Source organism: Falco biarmicus, chromosome 6 (assembly GCF_023638135.1).
Source record: "Falco biarmicus isolate bFalBia1 chromosome 6, bFalBia1.pri, whole genome shotgun sequence".
NCBI lineage: Eukaryota > Metazoa > Chordata > Aves > Falconiformes > Falconidae > Falco > Falco biarmicus.
Genome location: NC_079293.1, coordinates 41,692,228 through 41,718,850, shown reverse-complemented (window position 1 = coordinate 41,718,850; position 26,623 = coordinate 41,692,228). Strand labels below are relative to the sequence as shown.

Sequence of the window (26,623 nt, the reverse complement as noted above, 5' to 3'; positions counted from 1 at the left end):
GTTAGTTAGATTCTCTAGTATCTAATAAAGTGCGGATTATAAAAGACACATTTTCCTGCATTTAAAAGCATTCATAATATTCCTCTTCTGTGTAGGTTAAGTGTAATAAAGGCTGAACTGCAGGCTGTCCCTCCATGCAGGCAATAACAGGAAGTCTTTCCTGTATTTCATTTATCCATCTTTATGAAATCTGTGGGAAAGTAATTGTGTCTGAGATCTCTGCTGCTTTTTTGGGGTTGATTAAAATCAGCTAACAAGTTCAGGAATTCTTGTAAGGATTGTTGCATGTAGCATGACTGCACAATTTTTTCCTTTAGGAAACCAGATGAAAATATGTGTACATAGGTTAATATATGCTAACAGTTTATTTAAGTATGGAAACCAGAAATGAAAGGTACTGATACAATGCAGTGTTGTGATGATAGAAGTACTAATACAGATGCAGGTGTTATCAATTTAAATTTTCTAGGGTCGGGGGTTGGCATTGAAAATCACACACGCACACACGTAGCCTGCGTAACTAGCTTTTCAGGGCAAGTTTTCTAGTGCGGACTAACCCTGTGACACCTGCCAGCTTCTCTAACTCAGCTATACAGTGGATCCACTGTTTTTATATAGAAAACCCCACTTCCCTGCACAGAAGCCACATGGTACCCACAAGTGGAATCATCCTGTTAAAACTAAACCCTGGGGCCACAGTTAGCTTTCGAAGAGACTCATTCTTTAATTGAATATGCATCAGCAAAAGAGCTGTGTGAGGATTTTTTTTAAAAAAAAAAAAAAGTTTGACATGGCCTAAGCATTACAGGAATATGAGCTCCAAACTGTCCAATTTGACCCTTTACAAAGTGTAGCACATATAGAAAGAATATTGGCTGAGATGCAGAAAAAATATGTTTCTTTTAACATGTTTTTTCTTTCAGCATGCTTCATTTTCTGCAACAAGTCCATGGCTACTAATTAATTATGGTGCATTTTTCATTTTTAAAGAATATCATTCCTTTAATAAATACCAAGGATCACAACATACAAAAAGGTTTTCAAATTACTGTTTGCAGAATTAGTCCAAATATTTCCACACCTACTGACATCAACAAAATAAACACTCCTCTTTACACATGTGCAAATATTATTTCCACAGCTGTTTCAAGTATGCAGCTTGAGCCTACCTGTGAGAAGAGGGGCTTTTGTTTCTCTCCACACATGTATCTAATACAAAATGCCACAGGTTTCTCTTCCTTGGTTTCTTAAAACTTGATTAAAATGAAGACTTCTATGTGGACCACTTCGTGCCCAAACTTGGTGGCTCAGGTGACTGGCTTTAGAGATACCTGTATATGCAGATGCAGAGCAGAAATTTTACATACACACACAAACACACACACACACACACACACACACACATGTGCACAGACACCCACCGCCATGCCCCGTGGCAGGAGGAAATCTTGCAGCTCTGATCAGACATGGTTCAGAAAGTACAAAATGGTGAGGGCTTCAATGGCACCTTGGAAACACAGAGATGCCAATGTCTGTTAGTGTCACAGTCATGGGGTTGTGCAAGGGGGTGAAATTCCTCAAATTTCCAAAGGATCACTTTGGAGCTGAAAAAGTAAGTGCTGTTTAGAGGGTACTCAGGAAACTGCCAGTCCTCCAGAAGCAGAGATAAGAAACTGTAGAACAAAATCTTAGTCTGCATGACTTGGAGGCTGAAGTAGCTCAGCCCTGGTAATAACCAATGCTGCTTATGCATAACGCTGTTTACAACAAGTTTACCGGGGAAGAGACACACTGGCTGCTCTCCAGGTCTTCAAGAGCAATACCTAATCTGCATATGTAGTTACACAGACGTTAACAGTCAGAAACAAATCCACACAACCATTCTTTTTGCTCATCACTTATAAGAGGAAATAATTATTTCGGTATGATGAAGACAAGGCTGCTTTATGCTGTGATAATGTGTAGGGATGAGCTATGTGAGCCTGCATTTGCTAAAAGGTAATTGGGTAAAAGCTGAATACTTACAGTTCTTGTAAATGTCTGTTATGCACATTAAGGAATGAAAACATTTGGGACAATATCTTTCATACTAAATTGCAGAAACAGATTGCATAAGACATGATACCAGAGCATACAAAGAGCATTAGAAGGTCAGGACTTAGAGAAAAGGAATGAAAGTCAGATAAGATTTTGTACTGCTTTTGCCTTGGGCTGCCAAGTACCTGTGATACCACTGAAAAAAACACAGTACACTATACATTCAGTCCTGTGTGAAAAGCATGTAGGACACTACTTTTCCTCTAATTTCTTCAAGTTCATCATTCTCCCCTCTGAAGCTATGGTCTTGGAAACCTACGTATTTCCAATGTCACAGCTGGAGACAGGTTTCCTGCCTTGATCCCTTAGTTCTTTGTTTCCTGTGATTTGGCCTGATCTTGCTCCCAGTGGCATTTCATTGATTTCAGTGGATGCAGACACAGCTCCAGAACTAGCTATTGCATAAGGATGCTGTATTAAGAAAAGTACTAGGTTCCAGAGAAAAGGAAAATAGTTCCTGAATATGACACTCTTAAATGAGAGTGAAAACCTTAAAACAGGAATGTTTTTACATAAAATAGGTAGAAATCTGATGAAGACATCCCTCAACAGCAGTTGCTCAAAAAGGAAAGGATCCAGGAAATGAAAAGCAGACTGGACACCTGTGAGAAAAATGACAAAGTAGTTCTCAGGAGCCTAGGCCTTGTGGTGCTTAGGCCATGTCAAACAGTAGAATGCTCTTAAGGCAGGCTGTGACGAAAACATGGCTAAAAGTATACTTTCTGAAGTAAAATTGCCTCAGTGTGAAAGATTTTGTGTGTGCCTTGCTGGCATCTACTAATTATTTACTTTTGAATCCTTAACTGTAATATTTTATACATGTTTGGTTCCAGTTCTGTACTATGCCCTGTTGTCCTGCAGCCTGTGAATGGGGCAAAACTTCAAAGGATCTGCCAGAAGTGTGAGAAAGGCGTGTAATCCCAGGCTGCCTTTTGGCAGATGCAAACTAAGTGATGATACCACACCGTTTCTCTTTCTAGGACTGTGCCAGCCACTGTGCCATGGCAGAGCCTCTTCATAAGCACTATCAGACACAAAAGATCAGGTCATTTATGTAAGAGCTTGCTTTTGCCTCCGGTTGCCCCCATGTGCTGTCCATATTCTTGTCCGCCTCAGTCCTACGTATGGCCTCCAGCACAAATCACAGCAACCCCGGCACTGTTTCAGTATGAGGGCCCTGATTCTCTTTGTATGCTAGAAATCAGCCCCTCCATCTTTGCTTCATGGCACAAGCTGCTCCATTGTATCTTCCTCCCTTCTGTTCTTTGATTCAGTGAAACGCTTGGGACCTGGGGGATAGCTAGGGGTGTGACAAGAGGGTATGGTGCTAGTCAGCAGTCTGAATCCAGCAGAAGATGGTGGTGAATCAAAGGCTGCTTATTCAGACAACTCCTTTGTGGTCTATGTGAAATTGCAATTATGAATTTGCAATTGCAATCCACTTCCTTTGGAAAAAATCACTGCAATTGATAGTAATTAGCAACCTCTTACAAACCATTGGCAGGCTGTCCTGAAACCAATCCTCAAGTTCCTTGAGCATCACATTGCCTGAGATTGCTGGGTCCCTTGTCACCAATTTACTATGTTCCTCAAGCCTGAGGCAAACGCCCTGCTCCAAATACCTCTCTAGTAGGAAACTGTGCTAAGTGACCTTCTGGCTAAATGCCCACATGGCTCAGCCAGAAATTGGGCAATTCTCCCACTTGGTCCTGGAGGGGCAAACCTCCTGGAGATGGCCACCTAAACCGGGTACTAAGATACTAAGGCGGTACCTTAGACAGTTGCTAGGTGAGACCTCATCAGAGGGCTTCCGACTTCACAAATGGGTCTGAAACACCCAGGACCTTGTGTCAGATGAGTGTCACAACCACAAGTTTAAAAAATGCCTCATGAAGACTGTTACATACAGTACACAGAGGGGACTGTTTTCTGAGAAAGACCGATTCTGTAGCCCAGCATCAGAACAGCTTTGACTAGGCATGTGTTTGTATTAGAAGGCGGCGTAAAAACATCAACAATGCAGTTTTATAGAAAATGCAGTAGGAAATACAGAAGTACTAAAGCTGAGTGCAGTACATGCCAGATATCTTTTTTTGTGTGACGTATTAAAAAATGATTGGGCTGAAGGACCTGGACTGCTGTTAACAGACACCTTTTGCTCTGCAGAGAATCCTTAATGTCATTGTACTAACTGTCGTTTCCCACAGGAGTTCAGGTGCCCCTGAGCTGAAGCCATCAATGTTAAAAACAGGCTTGCTGTGCACACGCAGCCTGGTGAGCCCATGTCCGTGCTAACTCCTGGGTCTGCAAACTTGGCCCCAGCTGTTTGATGTAGCTACATGTTTAGCACAACCATTCTCAGCATGATTTGTCAGCGTCTTACTCGTATGCTCACTTCTATGCTAGCAGCTGTTATTAATCCTGCAAACCCCACTGATTCATATTTTTTTCCAATCTGAATAACATAGCTACTGTCATTTCCTACTCACCAGCTCCCAGATGAGTAAGAATCGTTAGCCCAGGAAATTTTGAGCTCTGAGATCTGACAGTCACCTGGCAATTCAACCACAAAACAGTCTACATAAGCACTCTGCATCTACTGCTTTTCACACCTTTTTTGAGCCACAGGTGTCCAAAGTATTATCAATACTACCAACAAAGCCTGCTGCCTCCCAGGCATGGTAGCCATAATGGTAGCATGAATCATAATTGGCTACACTAACTGCAGTAAATCAACAGCACCGAGCAATCCTATTTCATTAATAAGAGCATCTCATCACCAGCTGCTCCTTGGAGACAGATGGCTGCAGCTGACTCCCTAGGCTCTGCTTTCTCTTGCCACCCCCAATGAGTTGTAGCATTTGTTTGAAACATCAGTGACCTAGCAGTCTGAGTTTGTTTGTACACTGGAAATGTCTCTTCAGTCCTGTTGTCTTCTTTTCATCTCTCTTTTTCTTCACAAGGGGAATCACAATCAAAAAAAAATTGTGCTTATTTCAACACAGATAACAGAATTCCAAAACCCATGGCTGAAAAATCTCTACCTCACACTAGCACTGTTACAAGACCTACATCAGGCAGTGTGATACCATCATGACAACTAACTAAAAACTCTGTTGCCAGAGGGAAGACTGTCTTCCTGGCAGGTATGAAATATTTTTTTATTTCTTAATTCATATACCTTATTTAGGCAAAGAGATGAGCTCTGAAAACAAATCCTATGCACCGGCCCTGTCAAACAGTTGCAGTCCTATTTAGACCCTCCTTCCTGCACAGATCTGTGCCAAGGGGACTTTCCCAAAATCCACTTGAAATTAACAAAGCTTCTACAAAGACAAGAGAATTTGCCAGTGCTCAGTTTAGTGCAGCATAAGGGTCTTACAGCCAGTGTTACGTTCACTCATCAAGACGTAAGGACTTTCAAACAGCAATGCCCTGCATGTGCAGGACTCTCCAGCATGTGAAAAAATAAGTGCAGGCTGCATAACACCGCGCGTGGTAAAGGCTCCTGCATAGCGTGGTGTGCTCCATCCAACAGCCAAACGGGATTCCTGGGCTCATGGGCTGAATCACTGTGTGTCATAGCTGGTGGGGGCCAGCTGCCTTCATAGTATTTTGTGGATTTTGCCATCAAGTTTCAGCTCTTCTCTTAATGGAATAGGACCTTGTGGGAATATGATGTGTCTCCAAGAGTAACTTGCCCTTCAGCTGTTGCTCTGTGTCCTGGTTTCAGCTGGGATGGAGTTAATTATCTTCTTAGGAGCTAGTACAGTGCTGTGTTTTGGCTTTGATGTGAGACTTTTCAGCTCCTCAGGCCTTGCTAGCAAAAAGGCTGGAGGGACACAAGGAATTGGGAGGGGACACAGCCAGCTCCACTGACCCAAACTAGCCGAAGCGGTATTCCATACCGTGGGACGTCATGCCTGGTATATATATACCAGGGGGGCTGGCCGGGGTGGGCAGATCATTGCTCGGGGAGTGGCTGGGCATCGGCTGGCAGGTGGTGAGCGGTTGCGTTGTGCACCACGTTTCTTCCTTTCTTTCTGGATTTTATTCTTTCCCTCCCCCTTTTCATTATAACTGTCATCGTTGTTATTATTATTCTTTCATTTTTATTCTATTTCAATTATTAAATCGTTCTTATGTCAACCCTCGAGTTCTACATTCCTTTCCAGCTCTCCTCCCCATCCCTCTGGGTGAGGGGGGAGCGAGTGAGCAGCTTCTTGGTATTTAATGAGCAGCCGGGGTTAAACCATGACACTCTGTTACTACAGTAGAGCTCACAAGAGGGGGTGAGAGGGAGGAAATACCAGCCACCTGGGTCATGACACTTAAGGGCATGAACAGTCCTCTTTTGCTGTAATGCTAGACAATATGAAGCACAATAAGGCTTTGTAAGAGCTGCTAAAATACTACTACTACTAATCCACAGCTAAATGGAGGCAACAAATGAGAGGTTTGGGCAGCAGCAGTTGTTTAACTTTATACATAAATTATTTTATTATAAATATCTTTGGGAACCTAAAGGCCATTTCTGATTTAGGAAATGAAGGTAAGCAAATAGACAATATGCATCTTCCCACAAGAAAGTAGCATTTGACAACCTTTTTCCCAATTTTTTTCATTTAAGAACAATTCAAATTTGTTCCTTTTTTTTTTTTTCTTGTAGTTTCCTGTATCCTAAAGTTGTGCCTAGAAGCTGGTTATTAAGAGTGTATTTTTGGAAGCATGACCATCAGTACTTTTAAAGTAATTTAGAGCAAATGACTTTATATTGGATGCTAGCAGCAAATGGAAGCCAGCACAGTAATGGCAGAAGGAGTGGGTTAGCAGAGAGCAAATGCTCATGAGGGAAAATACAGTAAGATAAAACTTCTCTGACTTAAAATATCAGCACTAATGATCACCTCACACTAAAGTGTCTGGCACTCAAGCTGATAAAAATAGAGTTAGTAAGAAGATCCTTAAGTGTTTGTGGACCAGTTGATTGCATCGTCTTAATTAGACAAGAGTTGAATTCCTTAATGTTGCATTCAGCTCGCTACCTGAGTGACTACAAATCACTTTGGGGAAGGTGGTTGCAGCTCTGTGGTGTGATGTGGGGGCAGGTGGGAATGGGATGGACCTGCAGCTTCGTAGAGAGGAAGCTGGGCCCTGGCCTGACATGCATCTGGTCGATGGAGTATAGGGCACCTTGCCTTCTGCTGGCTAAATATTTATCAGGGCATGAACTGTGAACAGATGTAACTGATTAACTGGTGTAAACCTGGTGTAGCTCCATGAGTTTCCATGACACTAGGTACTGGTTTACACTAGAGGAGGCTGTGGCCCTTTACATTGTGCTTTACCGACAGAGCTGAGGGGCTTTTTAGCAGACAGACTGGCAAATCTCACAGGGCATTTTCAGATGTTTTGGGTCTACTAGCTGTCCTTCCTACCCTCTTGGGTTATTGATCCTGTAGAAGGTGAAGGAGCAACATGTGCCTGTGTCTTAACTGCCTCAAGGCATAGCCCAAGTTTTACACAAAATCACTCCTGAAGGTGAAATGCTTAATGCTAACCGTTCATTGGAGCAAGGCAAGTAACAGAAGAAGGGCAGGGTACACAGACGGGCATGGTAGTGTCTTCAGCTGCTTCAGCAAAATTCTTCAGAGGGCATTTGCCAAGGTCCTCGCTGACATCAGATCTATGCAGAAAGCTATGGAAGGTACAGTGACTTACTTCCCACTGTTAGCTCTCCTAAGGAGGGGGGAGAGGGCACAGAAATGAGACAGAACTTGAAATGAGTCTGAGTAGCAAAATGTGGCTACAGCATGAGATTTCAAACTTTGTAGAGCTAGTAAGTGCTTTAGTTCACTGTTTCAGTTCAGATTTATATGCTACACAGACACAAACAGCAAAAGGTATGCTGCAAAATCAGCAACACAAAGATGGAAATGCCAGAATGGAAGTGGCCTGTGCAAAGGTACTGCCTTCTCTGGGGGCCTTCCTATGTTATGGTGGCTTCAGTTTACAGCTGCACAGTTCTTTTTCCACAGACCCCTTCCTATATTCACAGCAAAGACCAAGCAGGCCTCATTTAATGAGAAGTTATTCAAAAGTATTTTATCTTCCTTGTTCAGTGTGTGTGGCAGCAACAAAAGCTAATATTTACTGCATGTTGCTTAAACCCTTATGAGCATCTTTACTGATACCGGCTGCTACAGTGTCCAAGTTCATTTTCACAACTTATTTGTGAAGTGAGGCAGTGATCCTGCCGTCTTTACCCTAAGTGGTGAGTAACTGCCTTCATGATTACTGGTCCTGCTTTTCAGAGAAATGAAAGAAAATTCGGGCCTGATTTTTCAGACAGAGTATTTGTGCTGCTTCTAAATGCCCGTCCTTGCACTGGAAAGGTATGTAGGAATGTGATAGTCATCATCTGGGAACAGTTAGGTTCTCACCAAAGAGATGTAGAACAACGAATTTGATATCAGGTTCAGAGGAGGAATCTGGATTGTTAATGAGAGAAGGATGTGTCATTAAGTCCAAATTTTGTTCTGCAAATGCAGTTTTTCAATTACCTTATGTACAGTTCCTAGTCACATAAATCCTTATGTGCAGCCTCTTCCAGTTATAATGCACGGCACTCCTGGCTGGCAGAGACTGAAGTGTGCAGAGGCAGCCTGAAACAGCAGTAGAGGAATGAGGACGAAATTGTTTTATCATCCTACTTAACAACTTTGTCTGTACTATAATACAGGACATTTGATAACCCAGCCATTTGTGTGTACAGGGTCAAAACTTTGTCTCTTAGATATAATAGCTACTATTGTAATTAATGAAAACCTTAGAGTCGGGATGTAAGAGATTGTAAGAGCAAAAGGGGAAGGCACGCCTAACACTTTCCTTTATAGCAAAGCTCTTCCAGTGGCGCATAACCCTAGAAAACCTTTAGTTTTCAAATTGAAATTTCCTACCACTACTCACTCTTCAAGACTCAATTCTTGGTGAAATTACAAGGTGCTTGCTTTGTTTAGTTAAGGTAGTAAGAAGCTATAACTGAAACAAAAGCATTTATTAGGGGTTGTTTGTTTGGATTTTTTTTGCTATTAAATAAAAATAATTAAATAATAATATTTTAATTAAATTACTATTAAATAATATTTTAAAATATTTGGAACAACTGTTGCTCCTCAGCAGTTTACTACAGAAAGTGGTAGAATTGGCACAGAATAATTCTGCCACAGAGTTCTGCAAGTACATGTAAATGCATTTTGTTCGAGGCAAGAAAAGTCATCACAGGCAGGTCAGGATGCATATTCCGGTGTTCCTGACTTCCCGTGTTGGTTGACATGTTTATTACAAAGTTCATTTGTTGATGCAAAGACTACCTTGTTTTTGAATGAATCCTGACCAAAGTTGCTCCAGTCGTCGGGCTAGTTCAGCAGGTGTATGGTACCACCTTTTAAGAAGTTTGCAACGGAAGATTCACAATGTCTGTAACTAGGAATGACAAAGTGACAAGGTTGTACATAAAACCTTATTTTTTTCTTTCTCACTGAAGTAGGACATGAATGAACTGCACACTATCTATAGCTACAGGAGAAGATTTGAATATTATTATGCTTGCTCTCGGAGTATGGAAGTCTCATGATCTCCAGAAACATTAAACCATATTTTGGATAAATGTTTTCTGACAAGCCATTGCTCTCTGCAGAGAGCGTGCACTGCGGCCACTTACCCGGTGGTGCTGAGATTTGCTGCTGGGTTTTCACTAAGCAGTTTGCTAAAATGTTATACGTGGTTTTGAATCATTTTCTGACCAGTGAAGTGTATTATTTTTGTTTTCCTTTTGAAAAAAAAAAGAAAAATCCTGTAAGAAAGTTTAAGAGTTTTTTTTATTCCTTCCTACAGAAAGAAATGAAAACTCTATCCATGCTATAAAGTACTTTATGTTCCAAGAAGTATATATAGGAGATAATATCATACCTGCTATGTGGTATACCTTCTTAATATTCTACTCAAAATGCTATAGAATGCAATTTATTTATTCCCTATTAGGTGGTATAAGACAAAACCAATTCTGGGGAAAATGTTTAAAAGTGCATACATGACAGATACGAAAAAAATCCTGTTTTAACTTTAGGTTTCTTAGATACTGCAATAAAGAGTGAAAAAAGATCTTTAAAAATGTGTCCTATTTCAATTGTTTTAAAAAGGTATTATCTGGCAATATAGTTTATATTCTGCCAATCACCATTGTACAATGAGTTCAATAAAAAAGAAGCAAAATGTACTTTTAAAAATCCCCCATGAGATGTTAAACTAAGTAGGAAAATACAAGGACGTGACTATGTGGCATTATTTCAGACACTGGCACTTACCAATAAAGAGCAATTATGATCCCCTCTGGAAAACTCTTCCTATTCCCTCCTTGCCAACCAACTTGGCCCAGCCTGGAATCTAGCAGACCAAAGACCAAGATCAGCGAAAGCCACCTTTATGTCTATATGATCTCTCATCTCTCCCCTGAGGGTTACATGCTTTGAAGCTGCATGAAGTGAGAAGGTTGGTTCCATAATCCATGTATCACCACGCTACTGCCACCACAGAAAAAGTTTGGCTGTAATCAGCTGTGACTTTAATGTCCTCTGTGGTGAGCTGGGGCTTGTGCTGCCTGTTTCCTGGTTATCTTTAAATAGCCAAAAGCAGGCTGTCTGCTCCTGGTGTCATCCCACCAATATGAGATACTTAATGGAGATACCCGAGTTAGGAGCGTTGTTGCTCCAGACTTCATCTGTAGTCAAGAGACAGGCTGGCAGATACTTTGTGAAAATGAATCAGATAATTTCTGTAATTTTCATCACTGATGTGTTTTAATTAATGCCAACCTCATTCTCCCCATGAGTCAGTAGAAACAGCACCTAATAACACCACAGGACTAGGCTCAGCTATTGGGTTGAATCCAACAAATTTCTTCATGCTTCCTGTACAGCCACAAAAGAACGAGAGGGAGGGGGGGAGTTAACCCATTTACCACAGCCACCTAGCCGCATTTATGCAGTACTTTCCCCCTTAAGTTAATAGGGAACTTCTGAACTCAATTTAAAGTAGAAATTAAAACTGGGCTGGGGGATGCTTAATGCTTTGTGTGGTCATCATTTCATGATAAATGAAGCTGTTTAGCCTCCTTAGGTTCATCTCTCTGACTTTACTTTTACTCTTACCAGTAATTCAGCAAGAATTTAATGGAGCTGTCTGGGGTTTAGCCTAGCTCCCTTGCTGCCCGAATCTGTCTGTGTGTGCAACTCAGTCCTCCCACAGAAGCTTTTCAATGTTAGCCAATTTCAACCAGATTTTGCCAAGGCAAACAGACTGCAAAGATAATAAATTTATACAAATAAGCTGCCAATCAAGTACAAAATACCTGTTAATACTGTATCAATTATAATTACCAATATTAATCAATATTTTATATAATATACATTAATTATTAATATGTGTATAATTATAATTAATACTTACTAATACCTGTTAATACCGAGAAAAAAACTTGGTTAGTTCAACCCTTGTCAGGCATCAGAGCACTTAGGGATGCCAAGGCAGGAGGTAATTCATGCTGCTGTGATCACATGTGTAGCAATACCCTGCACCAGATAGTTTAAAGCAAGCTCTTTCTGCTGGGTCTGGCTGGTACAGACTTCATTTTCTTCACAGCAGCCTCTGTGGTGCTGTGGTTTGGATTCATGACTAAAACAGTGTTGGCAACACACCAGTGTTTTATCTGTTGCTGAGCAGTGCTTGCATGACATCAAGGCTTTTGTTTTTCCCACTCTGCCCACCTAGTGAGTGGGCTGGGGGTGGGCAAGAGGCTGGGAGGAGACACAGCTGGGGCAGCTGACCTGAATTGACCAAGGCAATATTCCATGTCCAGCAATAAAACCTGGGAGGCTTTCTGAAGTAGCCATTGCTCGGAGACTGGCTGGGCATCCCTCTGCCTCTTGGGAGGTGGTGGGTGATTGCTTTTGTATCACTATTGCTTTTTCTCCCCTTTCCTTCAGTTACTAAACTGTCTTTATCTTGACCCATGGTATTTTTTTCTTGCTTTTGCTCTTCCTAGTCTGTCCCCCATCCTGCTGGGTGTGGGAGTGAGTGAGCACCGGGGTGGGTACTTAGTTGCTGGACAGGGTCAACTCACTACATTAATCTACATCTACATGAGGTCTACCAATAGCAGTATAGATGAACCTTGAGGATAAAGAACTGAAACACGTTTGGCAAACAAATACGTTACCAAACCGCAGGTATTCCCCATCAAGCTCCCAGATTCATTGACCATAGCAGAATTACAGTACTGTAAAGTGGTAAAAAAATGCTCCTGTAGCACCTGGGAAAACCATTTATAAGAGAATACAAATGTGTACAGGGGTGATTACCAGAGGATGTTCCTGTACTTGCTCACTTTGCAGTACCTTACTTGTATCTTGAGATGCACAGCAGCAGCAGCTAGCTAGCACTGTATAAATGCAGAAGAATGAAGTCAGAAAGGGTAGACACCTCATGAACTGGAAGTGCATCACTTGGAAACAAGATGAAGGTGGCTTTGGGTGAGGTAGACCATCATAGGATGATTATGAATTGCCAGTATGATGTGTCTGTGAACAATGTGTTGTGGTATGGCGTGTGTCAGAAGTGTTTCCAATAAGGACATGGAGGCACGAATGCCACAGAAGGCAGCAGTGCAACCACACCTGCCATCGCATGCAGAAGTCCATCACTTGTAATTGAAAAAAGGTAAAGTAAAATTGGAATAACTTGATTCTAGGATATTTAGAGAAATGTTGTCCAAACTTTCAATCTTGGCCTGTTAAGCCTAATAAAACAAATTGAGAGGAATTATGATTGCTGTCTACTCCATCCAATCAGGGAGCAAAGGCAACAGGAAACATAAAAAGGAAAAAGAAAAACTTAAGCTTACTAATGATAGTGATATAATAACAAATAATTATAAGGTGGTCATTAATACCTTGGAATTAAAAGGTTTCTCATCACTAGCAGCTGGAATCAGGTTCCATAATTGCCTTGCCATGAAAGCAAATGAGACTTAAAAATTGGTTGCTATAGTGCTCTGTAAATTTATGGGAAGACTTACATAGCTAGGTGCCTGTGATGGTAGGCTGGAAACAACAAACAAGACCTTTCTACTCCTGGGATCTCATTATCATGAAAGGGCATTAAGTATCAGGAAATCTTCCTGGTATGGAGATCAGCCTGGTAATGCCATTGACTAGCAAAGAAAGCTGCTGGATCTGAGACAATGACTGCATTAATAAGAAAGGCTCCTGGATCTCTCCCTCTTCCTGGAAGCAATTAAATAATTGATTGAATAGTTCTCGAAGTTGGAATTTTCATTTGGGAATAGGCCAACACAATGCTGTAGGAACATATATGAAGGGACCACATAAGATCATCTTAATTGTCAAGGAGTACTGGTTATATAAATAACACTCCTCCATAGTGGGGTAAAGGCAATAAGAAACACCATTTTTCTTTGGATCAAACACTGCTGCATAATAATAACTATACATAATTTATCTAAGACTTGTTAAAGCTCTGCTAAGGCCTTTTACAATCTAACACAAATGTTTAAGTAAACACAACTAGCAAAACATACTGTTTGCTGGAAATGTAATAGAAAAGAACACTGGGTGCACTCAATACAAAGGGCACTGGATCATGGACTGTTTTCGTTTTTGAAGAAGCAAACTTACTGAATTAAAGTTTTTCAGGGCCAGATTTTTCCATACTGCTCAGCATCCAGAATCAGAGAAAAAGTTTCAACTGTTCATTTTTATGTATGTTCACTACCTTTGCTTAGAAAGAAGATTTTTTTTTTTTTCCCACAGTACATCCAATGGTGACCTTTGGCAACCTGGCCTTTTCTGGGTTCCTGAGTTGGAGCTGAGTGTGTACAAATATCAGACTTCAAGTATGAAAGCAGTCTGTACCCCAGCTCACCCAGATGATGATACAGTTTATGTGCAAGTAGTTGGACTGCCCCAGCCATCACTCATCACAGGGATCTGTTGGAATGGGCCCTTCCTGGGGAGGGAAGGGCCTTATGAGTTTTCTAAACTGGCAAAGGTCTTAAAAAAGCCAATATAATGGCATAAATAAATAGGGAGATTTGGTGATCTACAGCTTATTTTGTGTACTGCACTGGTCTGCCAAGCTGGTATATTGTATCAGGTAGGTCTGTGGTATAGCTGGTACAAGCAAGAGAAGTAGCCTTTCTGTTGTGTAGACTTGGCTTTATATTTTTATTTATTCAATTCTACTCCGAAGCTTACACAATAAAGAGGACTACAAATGAAATGCCACTGATTGTTTTTAACTTGTGCACTGTAAATGTCACACGACAAGAGATTACTGGTTCAAGAGAAGATACCCTACCATGCAGGAGCTTATTGCTAGCACTGGTTTGAAGCCTATGTTTGCTTTCTGTAAAACCCACAGAATGAGGCAATAGGAATAGCCTTGGTCATTGTCCTTCTGAAATAACATAAGGATCTGAGTGATTGCAACTCAGCTAATAAGCACATTAATATTTGCTAAGCAAAGCCTGAGTAACATTTTAGGGTTTATATACATATATATATTATATAATATAAAATTAGATTCAAATACATCACTGCTAAAGCTCAGAAGCTTGAATCAGAATTGATTTCCGCTTCATTAACTGACTGTTTGTAATGTAAATATCACAGTCATTTTTGCCTTTGAGAAGCAGATTTTGTTAAAAAAAGCAAACCTGGCATTTGTTGTATCGCTAAGCACTTGGAAAATGTCAGTGTAGCTTAGTGAGGTAGGTTGTTTTTTCTGGTTTTTAACTCCATCAGCTGTGGAACACATGGATTTCAGCTATTCATTAAAATTTTCAAATCCTTTAACCATATTGCAATCTCTTTACTTTGGAAAAGAACAGTGCAGGGCTTTCCATGTTTAGCTTCCAGGCATAAACAAACTCAGTTGGCTGAACCTATTCAGGAGCATTTAGCATCCATTCCAAGAAAAACATTATATTGGCCCCAACAGAAGTCGTGTCTGAATACTATTTCATTTTATCGATTGCTGCTTTTCATTTTAGCACTATCTTTTGATCGTTACTTAAGGTCTTCATCCAACCAGTTTTTGGCCTGGTAACCAGCAGATGAAGTTGGCAGGCTGTCGAGATCACTGTTTATGAGGCAGACAATGCAATCACGTACCAAGTAAGAATGAGTGTAGTGTGTTGCTTCAGCTGTACTTAACTAAAAGGTTTTTAAACATCTGACATTGGTGCTTGATGGATTTGAGTTTGCACTAAAATGAGGTGGAGAGAGTGGGCATGAATGTGTTTTGTAGATGAAATATTCAACTAACAAAGAGACAAAGGGGAAACTGGGACATCAAGTTCTCCCAGGGATCTCCTATGTACTGTGAAGGAGTCAAACTAAATAGTGTTTTCAAAGTTTCTAAATTAGCCTTCTCCCAGTGAAGCCAGCAGTAAAATTCCCAGTGGTTGCAACGGATGTCAGGTTAGGTCACTGTTCTTTAGGCCACTGAAAATCCTACCTTTTTAAAAAAAATATTATTATTTCTTTCTGTCCCTAATGTCATACTGGTGTCATCTGGACCTTAAACTTCAAAATTGCTTGCTGCTTACCTGAGCTGGTGTCATCACTGTGCCAGCATGCAGGTGGCCTCCATTCTGGTGCAGCCACGGATTTTCCCAGTTGTGAAGAAAGGGCTGGTGTGCATTTGAGCTGTTGCCTCTACGTAGTCTGGTTGTGCTCTCCAGGTTGAATTCCCTGACTGTAAAATACAGATAATGGCACTTCCCTGCCTACATGGATTATGTGGATTCCTCAAGCTTTCTAGGGATAAAAGCCAAAAAGTAATGTAACAGGTGATGTCTTGCTGCATATTTTATCTACTAGCATAGAAACATTACTCCATTATTCAAAAAAATGGAGACACAGACATGAAAAACAAATTAAAAGCAAAGAAAAAATGCCATTAATAATAATGAAGAAAAATGAAATGGCATATGACCTGATTTCTAAAAAAAAAATAAAAAAATATCCCTGCAGATACACAAACTACTAAATATGATTCTCTGTGTGATTAAATGAGCTTCTCTCAACTTGCCTACCTTACTGTTTGCTTAAAGCCACTTCAGTTTTTTCCAGTCTGCACATACTGAGCCAGAATATGAGAAGGACTACTCAGTGCATGTACTCTTACAGTTCCTAGACAATCAAGTTGAAAACTGCTAGAGCATTAGCTACCTGAAGAGGAGGTACAGCTGAAAATCAGTAGGTGATACAGAAGGGGAATCACAGGGGCAAACACATACACAAATAAACATAACAGGAATCAGTAGACAAACATGTCTGGAAAAAAAAGGGAGAGGCATTCTTCTAAATTTGCTAATTAGAGAGAGAAATATTTCCTTACAAACTGTAATCAAGTCAGATAAAATATAAAGTAGTACATTTGTCTCTTTTTTGCTGAATCACTGTCAATGCTGTGCTGTCAGATACATCTGGTTGAAGTTGCTGAAGGACCATCAGGAACAGTTAGGCATGAGGTTTCTTTCTTCTGGCAACTTTGGTCCGGTGCTGTCTGCTTCAGGCTTTTCTGTTGCTTGAAGAACTGAAGGAAGCATGAGAATTTTGCTGCCTGGAAACAAAGTCTAGTCATTGAGAACTATATTGCAGCTCTCCATCTCTGTGTAGGGTTTCTCTAGATCAGCCATCACAATACTTAGTCAAAGGCTGAAGCAGATAGATTAAGTCAGCATGGGGCTAACCAGTCTTCAGAGTTGAAAGTACACTTTGTCCTTCCTACGGTGCTGCAAGCGTTGCTTATTGAGCTTGCTGCACCCGATGACTTACCTGTGTAGTGGTTTGAGCAGCAAAGTGAACATGAGGAATATAGCAGCTGTTGTTACCTCGGAATGTGAGGCACAAGCGGCTAAATCTTCCCAGACTACCAGGGCAGCAGAATGTCTTGGAATCTGGCCTCTCGCCTCCAAGTGCCTCAGGATCCACTCCACAACTGCAAATTTTACTTCAGTTTACATGATCTACAAGTTCTGTAAGCAAAAAGTTTTGCTACCATACTGGTTTGCACTATGGAGGGTACCTTAATATTCATATGCAGAAAGCAAACCCCACTGCTCGCTGTCCTCTGAGAGCATGACTTTTATTTCCCAACAGTGGCATAATGTTTCTTCTGGAGTGCCATTTACTGATATTTTTTTTTAACTGTACATTTTAAAATGAAATTATTTGGCTTGCAGTTTGTGACAAGATAAGGCAGACATTTAAATGATATTTTAGTCAAAGTCACGGCTCCCAAAGTATTATTTATGTTAAGCTTTGAGATATGCTTTTTCCTGAGGGAGCCAAACTGTTATATATTTTCTTCTTAATCTACTCAGTATTCAGATTTCACTGCCAGCAGGAATTAAATATTAGAAATTTTCATTGTTGTTATAGAGCTGAATTATTACAGAGATAATTATTATTGAATATTTCAGTATACATCCTGTACTTAATCCATTTAACACATACTAAAAGGAGCTCAGATTGCAGTACCCAAACCAAGTCTATGATTGTTTTAATCTGAAAGATGAGGAAGGTTCAAGGTAAAGAGAATTCAATAAACAAAGGCAAACCTAGATGTAAAAAGATAGATTTCTTTTTTGCTTTATATCACCATAATAAGTCAACTTCTTAGAACATACAGTTAAATTTTAGTGTTTCCGGAGTGTATTGCTAGTAGAGAACAAAGACCACAAGCTCTTGAAAGCTCCATCTACTTAGACCTTCGGGTTGGTTTCCTTCTTGTTTTGCGCTTGAGTCCTGTTTCTCTTCACCACCCCCATGGCTGCCCAGGACCACTTCCAGAGACGCATGTGCCGACCCAGAGGAAGCATTTACCAAGGCTGGCTTCAAGGACTCTAGCAAGCAATGCCAGTTCTTAAGTTCTTAGAAAAGGAAAGTTCACATTCTCCACACCAGCAACAGAGCCAAGCGCCTGTGGGAGCTCTGCAGTCCTGTTTGTCCTGTCAGGAGCTGTACCCTGTTTCCGGCAGGGATGTTGCCATCATGCCTCTGTTGTACTTAAAACTCACCATGCCCCCCATACACATGGCCAACGGATCTCTGTGTGAGCCTCTGAGGCTACCAAACAAACTAGATAGCTAAAATTGGGTGAGATGAATTCCATACCGATATTTCAGAGCTGGAATAAGGAACAGTCTGAATAGACACTGAAGACTTGGTTTGTTCTGGTTTGTTTTGTTTCAAACTACAATATCAATTACAGTTTTTTTTAAGTTTTAGATTTTTTTAAAAGGCATTTGCCACGCAAAAAAACTTCTTTCAGTATAGGAAATGTTAGGTTCAATTCACACATCTCTATAGGAATTCCAGCATGTCAACAGAGCACCAATCCTGATTTTTCATGCCCTTTAAATGGAAACCATAAGAATCTCACTGTAAACAGAAATCAGGTTTACAGCCTGTACCATCTCAAACTTCATGTATGTATGCATACAGATGTATATGTATTAACACAGAGAAGATCAGAACATGTTCTATTAAAATCTGTAGGATACACTTTTTTTTTTTTTTTAAGCAGGGTGTAAATCTGGACTGTGCAAAGCAACCCTATGTGACAAGGGCCAATAAAGCCATCCTCTAACAGCGGGCAATCTTGAGTCGATGCTGGAAATCCTTTCTTTATTCTCCTTTCCTGCCCTTGCTTATGTCTTAAGATGAATGCTCAAAATCCCATCCACTGACACGTTCTTCCAAAGGAAGAGATGTTTCTGTTCTAGCCTTATGACTCATGCCTGCCATGCCCTGCCCAGGCCAGAAAGAAAGGCAGGGGCTGATCTATAGTCCATTGTCGTCAATGGACCTTGGTCCAGGGGAATAAATTACATATTTCTATGCGACAATTAAAACATTAACTTGTTAGGGCAGGCTCTAACTCAGTGAAACTGCCTTATAGTGAACAAGTTTTTCTTCCTCTATAAGACACTAAAAAGAAATGGGAAAGAGATTCAGACTTCTTTTATTCCAAATGTTTGTGGATGTGAAATGTAGTGATGAGCTCCCATGTAACACACTATCAAAGTATAAATTAAACATAGTGACTTTTCCCTACCCTGTTGCAACAAGCCATATAAATTATAAAATAGACCCAGGTATAGGAAATTAAATCATGAAATAATCAGAATTCACAGTACAATGTCCCCATTAAGATAACGAACTTGAATGAGCTACACTGCAGTGTTGTATTGCACCCCTACACTTTAATGTAGCTACTTCTGCACGTAGCTCACCAGTGCCAAAAAGGAAAATGGCGTTTAAGAAATGGCCATTGTCCTCTTGTTGCCACTTCCTTTCGCTCTCATTTTCTTAATTCTACCAGTTCACTTTCTCATTTTGGGTACCTCATGCCTTCATCTCTTTTGTTTCCTTAGACTTTTAATGTTACTTCTAGCAGAGACAGAGGACTACACTGCTGATTTTAGCAACCAGACATTTTTGTATTGAGCCGGGGATTTCTTTATACCTCAAGCTTCTTGCTCTGCACTGACCGATACAAGGCACACCCATATTTTCAGGACTTTACAGTCATGCCATACAAAATAGTAATTCAAACTCGAGAAAAGAAATCCATGGCCCTGGCATTTATTTTGTGCTAGTAGTATGTTTTAATCAAAGGGCTAGCCTCTCAGCGGGGAGACTGAATCAGTCAAGGAAATGCGTGGCCCACCCAATATCTTTGTACTCACTTTGTACTCAAATGAAAAGAGAAATAAAGTTTAAAATTCTGATCACTTTATTTATTGTGCATTTTTTTCCAAAACTGAATTGTGCAAATCCTTAACATGGCATATTGGATGTGGACAGTATCTATTTCATTTCAGAATAGAACAGCAATGCACATCAAACAGTAAGATTGCTAAGGCTTGGAAATACTAGTAAGCTTTACTTACTGTGTTAACATTGTGCAATGAAAGTTGTCCCTCTGCCCCACATTGTTTGAGCTCTGAATGTATTTTCAGAAATATACCCATATTCTAATTCAGTTTAAAAGAATGATGATAGAGAAAACCCCTGAGAAGTCTCCTGCCTCCCTTTGCCATGTCCAAAGTATTGCTGTAAGCACAAGAAAACTGAAGCCCTGTGAGCCTAGCTTGCACAACACTTAATCGGACCCAGTCAGCACTGCAACAACAGTCATGGTTAGAGCTGAAACTGCATCCTTAGCTAATCTGCCAACAGTAACAAAGTCTATAATGAGTACACAGGCAGGTTTCATGTTGTATGTTACAAATACACCAGCACAAATATGGTATAAAGCTGGATGTTTCTATGAGAATTTGGTTTGAAAGCAAGACCCCTACAGAAAGCCTATTAGGAAGGAACCCTGAGAAAACACTGAAGAGATGCAGTCTTTCCTCTGCCAAGAAAGCTGTTAAGAAATACTGCCCCAAAATCAAAAATTGTGCTGAATGAGCAAAGGAGTGGTCAAAGAAAAAACAGCTGATGCAGTGCACATCCTCCACCCCCCTTGATGCTCATGCACTCATGCACACAAACATAGGCTGCTCTCTCTCGCAAGTGTTACAGATTTCTGACTATAAATGTCAAGCAAAGTTCCTCATCTAACTCTGCTCTCCACACTGACAAACTGCACAAGTTCAGAAAGGTGTAGTTTAACCTTCTTTGTACCACGATGAGCAAGTCTGTCCATTAAAAAAACCCCAAATTAACAGTTACGTTTTACTTGGTGGATTTAAAACCCTTGGTATAACTTCAATGTGATTTTGGTATGATTGCACATGCAAGAAAGCAAAACCCAAACAACAAACTGTGCCAACTTCTGAACTCTGTGTCTCTGAAATCACTGGGAATTTTGTTTAATCAAGGAGTTCAGAATTTGGCCCTGATGAAAACAAGCTTTAGCAGCAACGTGGGCTGGCCTCAGCACCGCTAGTCAAACCAGTGATCTCCCATGCAGGTTCTGTTCCACTCCAGGCCACAGTTCCAGCACCACTCAAATCTGCACTGGGGGCGAGGACATTTCATGTGCATGCAGCCACCTGCAAAATAGCAACAGAATGGCTTTGGTGTTTGGCAAACACTTAAAGATGTTAATCAACAATTAACAGTGTTAAAATCAACTTTCTTAGGCATTTATTTACTAACCAAGTAGAATATTTATTAAAAAAGAAGTACAAACCTGAGGAATATTTTTCTTGGGCATTCTAAAACCTGCTACTCCCTCTCTTATTGGGGTACAACGTGCTGGTCTCACTTCATGGACTGCAGGAGTAGGAGGAAATTAGAGACTATGCTAGGGACAGGGAAGAGATGACAGTGTGTGGCCTCTCAAAGCAGTTACGGAGGTGTCTTAAGAATACCCTTGCCCAGCTGTGAGCCAGAAGATGAACAAAGTTCAATTATTGTTTTAAATCAGATTACATAACTGAGACATTTGCAAAGAGAATAAATCAGAAGATAGACTTTGGTGGCTGACTGCTGATTATATCAAAATGACATTAGTAATTTAAGTTGATTTGACCTTCTTAGTATTTGAAGCAGCCTTTTAATTGCATCAGTTTCCTGCGAGCTGGGTTTCTTACTTGCCCATACTGTGAGAGCAGCTTTAATCCCTCTGCTCACAACCTTGATCAAATGTTTAATTTGTAAGATATAAAACATTAACATTGTCAAAGGTCATTACAGAAATACACTTCAAATGGAAACCATGTTGCTTACCACACAAAGAGATCTCTTGTATAATTTAAACTGAAAGAAAAGTATGAAGAAATGCTGAAATGTCATCTTGGTTTGACTGCAGGTGTTGACAGGAGGTACAGGGATTGTGTGTTCCCTACTGTACACCCTGCTACCCTTAGACCATCTTTTGTATAAATGCCAATCCAGAATGATTCTCAGAAGGCAAAACCAGCAGGAGACACAAGAACTGGTTTGTTAAAACAGGCCTGTCTGCTTCAGCTGACAGAGAGAAAACTAACTGTGATGGCAAGGTCTATTCATCAGTTTGTATCTTTGTGTCAGAGATGCAATTTGCCAGACTTTTTAATCTTATTTAAACGTAAGCATGCCAAAAGGTCAGCCTCCATGTTACACTTTACGTGAGGTTTAGAGCCAATCTTCTCTTGCGGTTTGTATCAAACAATCCCTGGGTAAAACACACCTCAGTTCTGGCGCAGGACCCAAACCCCAACAGGCACCCTCTGTCAAACGTGTGTTCTGCCTGCTAAGCTACATAAATCACGTTATCCTCTGCTACATGGCAGCTGAGATCAGCAGTCAGAGTGGAGAGTGCCTCAAGCAATGTGGCTTACATCTTTGTGAGTGCAGCCGTCCTCTGAGAGATGAGGATGTGCGTTTAAACTCACTTAGACTGGGAACTGAGCTGTGGGAAAGTGTTTCGCTCTTTGACTTCAGCCATTACAGAAAAGTTATTGGCATATATTCTACAATGCCTATAGCTATACAGGCTGTTATAGAAATGTTATTGACATAGAGAAATATAGGCTATTACAGAAAAGTTATTGGCATTGCCACTGTCTCTTGTAAAAGACAGTGCACAGAAGCATTTGGGCAGGGAAGGCAGAATTATTCTCTTGTGTGGAGTCAGTGTACTCCTCCCAAATGAGGACTGCTGGCAGACTTTGGTGTACAGTGATCAGCCTCTGGACACTAGCTGTACTTAGGCAAAAGTAAAGTGCTCCTTTCAGTTTACAAATGTCAGCCTGGAAGCTGGCACATGCCGTACCCGTGACCAGAGAAGAAAGCAAGAACTGCACTTTTTAAGCTTCATGCCTTAATTCACAGAATCACTGAATCGCTGAGGTGAGAAAGTACCTTTAGAGATCATCCATTCCAAACCGCACTGCCTGAAGCACGGTCAACTAAAGTAGTGTGCTCAGCATCACGTCCAGTTGGGTTTTGAATGTATCCTAGAATGGAGGCTCTTTCTGGGCAACCTGTTCCAGTCTTCAACCACCCACATGGTAAAAAGCATTTTCTTACATTTAAATGGAATTTCCTGTGTTTCAGTTTATGCCCATTGCCTTCTGTCCTTTTGGTGGGCACTGAGAAGAGTTTGGCTCTGTCTTCCTTGCTCCCCCCCTCAGGTATCTATTTCTGCAGTCCTTTTATCATCTTTGTAGCCCTCATTGGACTTGCTCCAGTCCATGTTCCATGTTTCTCTTGCACGGGGAAGCCCAGAACCAGACCCACCACTCTAGATGTGTCTCACCAGTGCTAAGCAGAGGGGAAGGATCACCTCCCTTGAACTGCTGCTGATGTTTTTCCTAATGCAGCCCAGAATGCTGTTGGCCACCTTTGCTGCGAGAGCATGTTGCTGGCTCATGTCCAACTTGTACTCCACCATGACACTCAGGTCCTTTCCATCAGGTTGGCCCCCAAGCTGTCCTGGTGGATTTCCCTTTGTTAAACTTCATGAGGTTTCTCACAGGCCATTCCCTAGCCCAGGGGTCCTCAAACTTTTTAACCAGGGGGCTGGCGTGCGGATGAAGTGGCAGGAGGTCATCTGCGGCTGCTTGGTTTCCCCCCCGCCAACCCCTGGCGGTTCTGTAAATACCGGGGGCCGGACTGAGGACCCTGGGGGGCCGTATCCGGCCCGTGGGCCGTAGTTTGAGGACCCTAGCCTGTTGAGGTCCCTCCAAATGGCAACACAATCCGTCAATTGTGGTTTTAGCCTGCTGCCATGGCTTTGGCGTTTTGCATTATGAGGCACTGTTCTGACATGGGTCAGGCTACAAGCAATGAAAGGTCTTTTCCTGCTTATTATCCATTTTCAATAAATATTTTATTTCAAAGATAAAAAAGTATAATGGCCTTTACTTCCTTTTTGATACACTGGGGATTTTTACAAGGAACTTCCCTAAACATTAGTGGGAGTTGTGTAAATGGTGTCAAATAGGGATATCCTCTTTGTGACAACTGTGATACAGTTTGTGACTGTAATTTAACAGTAAAGATTTTGTAGCAGAGTCTAAGATAAAGTAAAGGTCCTAGCCCTGCTTCAAGCCTGACCAGAAGGATTTTTTTATTTGGCTTTATTTTGCATAAACTAAGTATTAGAGTCATGATTATTGTCTATTTCTAATCCAGTTCAAACTCTAGTTTCCAGTCTGTTTTACAAATCTGTAAATAATTTTTTGACCTGCCCCTCTGTTATCTCTCTTCTGCTGCCTACCTTGCTCTTTACACTTTGCCAAATCTTGTCTCGCCTTCCCACTCTTGAATTCATGCTTTCTTTCCCTCTTCTTGTGCTTGAGGAAGTCTCCCACTTTCCATCTGCCAACTGCCTTCTTTTCTTTCATCAAACCCCAGACTTCAGGATTTTGTCCTATTTCTTTCTCAGTAGTATTTCTGTGGTATCACTGCTTGAAGTGTTCTCTCCTCGCAGTCTGCAGTGTCTTATTTGGTGTTTTAAGCATACCATTTGAATAAGTGATGCCACAAAACTGAGAAGTATCCTCTATACTTAATAGTCGTATAATATTTAGCCAACCATTTTAATATGTTTTGAGTAATTAATATAAATACAACTAAGTCTTGAAACAGCATGAACCTATAGGGTATAGCCTAATTACTATTCATGCTTCCCATTTTAACCACTCCAGTGCCAGCAGATTACTTTTCTTCCTACATGGTAAGCACTGATTAGTGCAACCAGCATGTCAGAACTTACGCTTCTTACTCTGACTTGGTCTTCTACTGTGGGCATGTCACTGGGTTGAAATTAGTCTCATCTAAGTTCAGCTACATACTGTGCAGACATCTACAGCAGGACTAATTTTCCACACCCCACTTTTAGGTGCAATTCTTCTGGCATACATTACACACATGTTCTGTTTCATTGTGAGATGAGTTTTGCCCCACAAATGTCTATTTTTTCCAGTGACAATGGAAAAGCTAGACAACTAGCTGGACATTCAGTCACATGAACACTACATCCAGTGGCTCTCTGTGCCTCATTTTCCCTATCTATAAAATAGCTAGGCATTTTGTGAGGCTTAATTAGTGTCTTTAGAACTAAGTGATTTAGATTTAGTGATTTCAAGATAATTTAGACACAGTGACAGAGGGAATACTCAAGCTCTATGTGCTCTCCCTCTCTTGGAGTAATAGTGTGTATACGTACACATGCACATTCATACATTTATACTGTAAAATGGATTTAAAAAGACAGTTAAGTATATAACTAACAAATTTACCATTTTTTTCTACTGGAATATTGCAGCTGGGGCATGGCTTGGTTGTCTTCTTGATTGTTTCTCTAGATGCCTCTTCCCATCGAGCTTGCATGGCTGCATGTTCATCAACTACATACCCCTGCAAAGAGACAGAAAAAACACCCTTGGGTACCATACTGCATGGCTGCGCTGGGACATGATGTCTACACTGAAGTGATAACTTTACCCACAAGAAACAGTCAGGAGTGACTGCAAGGCCAGGTAGACTGGAATTTGTATGAGATACAGATTTTTTGCTTCAAAATGCAAACTTATTTTCTCCTAGTGTGCACAACACATGTATTGGGTTAGATCCCAGGATTCAGGATGGTGGAGGAGAGCTGCAGCAGCTGCAGCATGTGTTGTCCTGGATGTCCTTCCCACATCCAGCTGCAGCACAGGCTGTGTCCTCCCCATTCCTCCCTGCCCTGAGTGGCAGGCAAAGCCCCGGGAGGGGCACACTGAGCATCAAGTCGTGCTGCAAATGCACAAAGACAGGTAAAGCAAAAGGCAAGGCGAAGCAGGAGTCAGATGAACCTGGCTGAGACATGACACATTAGGTTTGGTTCTGCTTCAGGGATTAAAGCCCTTCTTGCAAGAAAAGCAAAACCACTAACACAATGCAAGACTTGATAATGCAGGATGGTGGGGTCCCTGGAAGGAAAATGTTTTTCATAATGAAGCATACTCCTTTGTTTGGGAGGTCTAGGTTTCATTCAAACATAGTCTATATAAATTTAAGAGGCCTTGAGAGGCACAAAGAAGGAACACAAAAAAACTGGAGAAAAAGTAAAAAAAGAATCTAGTGAACAATGAAAGCAAGCAACTCCTCAGACAGGGTGACACAGATGGAAAAATTATCATGAAGTGTGTTTTAAAAGGGACCCCTGTGTTTGTCCTATTTATGACTGGGACAAAATTACGTAATCTACACAAGTGCCCTACTTGGCAATTTCCTACCTAAAATGATGATACAAGGACAAATGAGATGGTAGTGCCTTGGGTCATTCCTATTACAGAAGGCTGGCAACTATGTGATTAGTAGCTGTAAACAGTGTGTGTAGGTTCCAGTTCTGCTAGCTCTTGAAGTTCTGCTCTCTCCATTCATAATGTTGGTTTTTCCAAGCATATGGAAGAATTACGAGCTTAAACTAAATTACATAATTTGTAAAAATT

The 26,623-nt window shown here is 40.9% G+C and overlaps 1 protein-coding gene across 1 annotated transcript in view; it reads right to left on the bottom strand.

Annotated features, from left to right (window-relative positions):
- Nucleotides 1-19,192: 19,192 nt before the first annotated feature.
- The window catches only part of PRKN (parkin RBR E3 ubiquitin protein ligase), a 767,906-nt gene continuing 760,475 nt past the window's right edge, over nt 19,193-26,623 (bottom strand). The window contains exons 11-12 of the mRNA XM_056343712.1: nt 25,430-25,547; nt 19,193-21,250 (exon numbers count right to left, since the gene is read on the bottom strand). Of these exons, the coding sequence (XP_056199687.1) occupies nt 21,141-21,250; nt 25,430-25,547 (228 nt within the window). The 3' untranslated portion in view covers nt 19,193-21,140. The remainder of the gene's footprint in view (nt 21,251-25,429; nt 25,548-26,623) is intronic.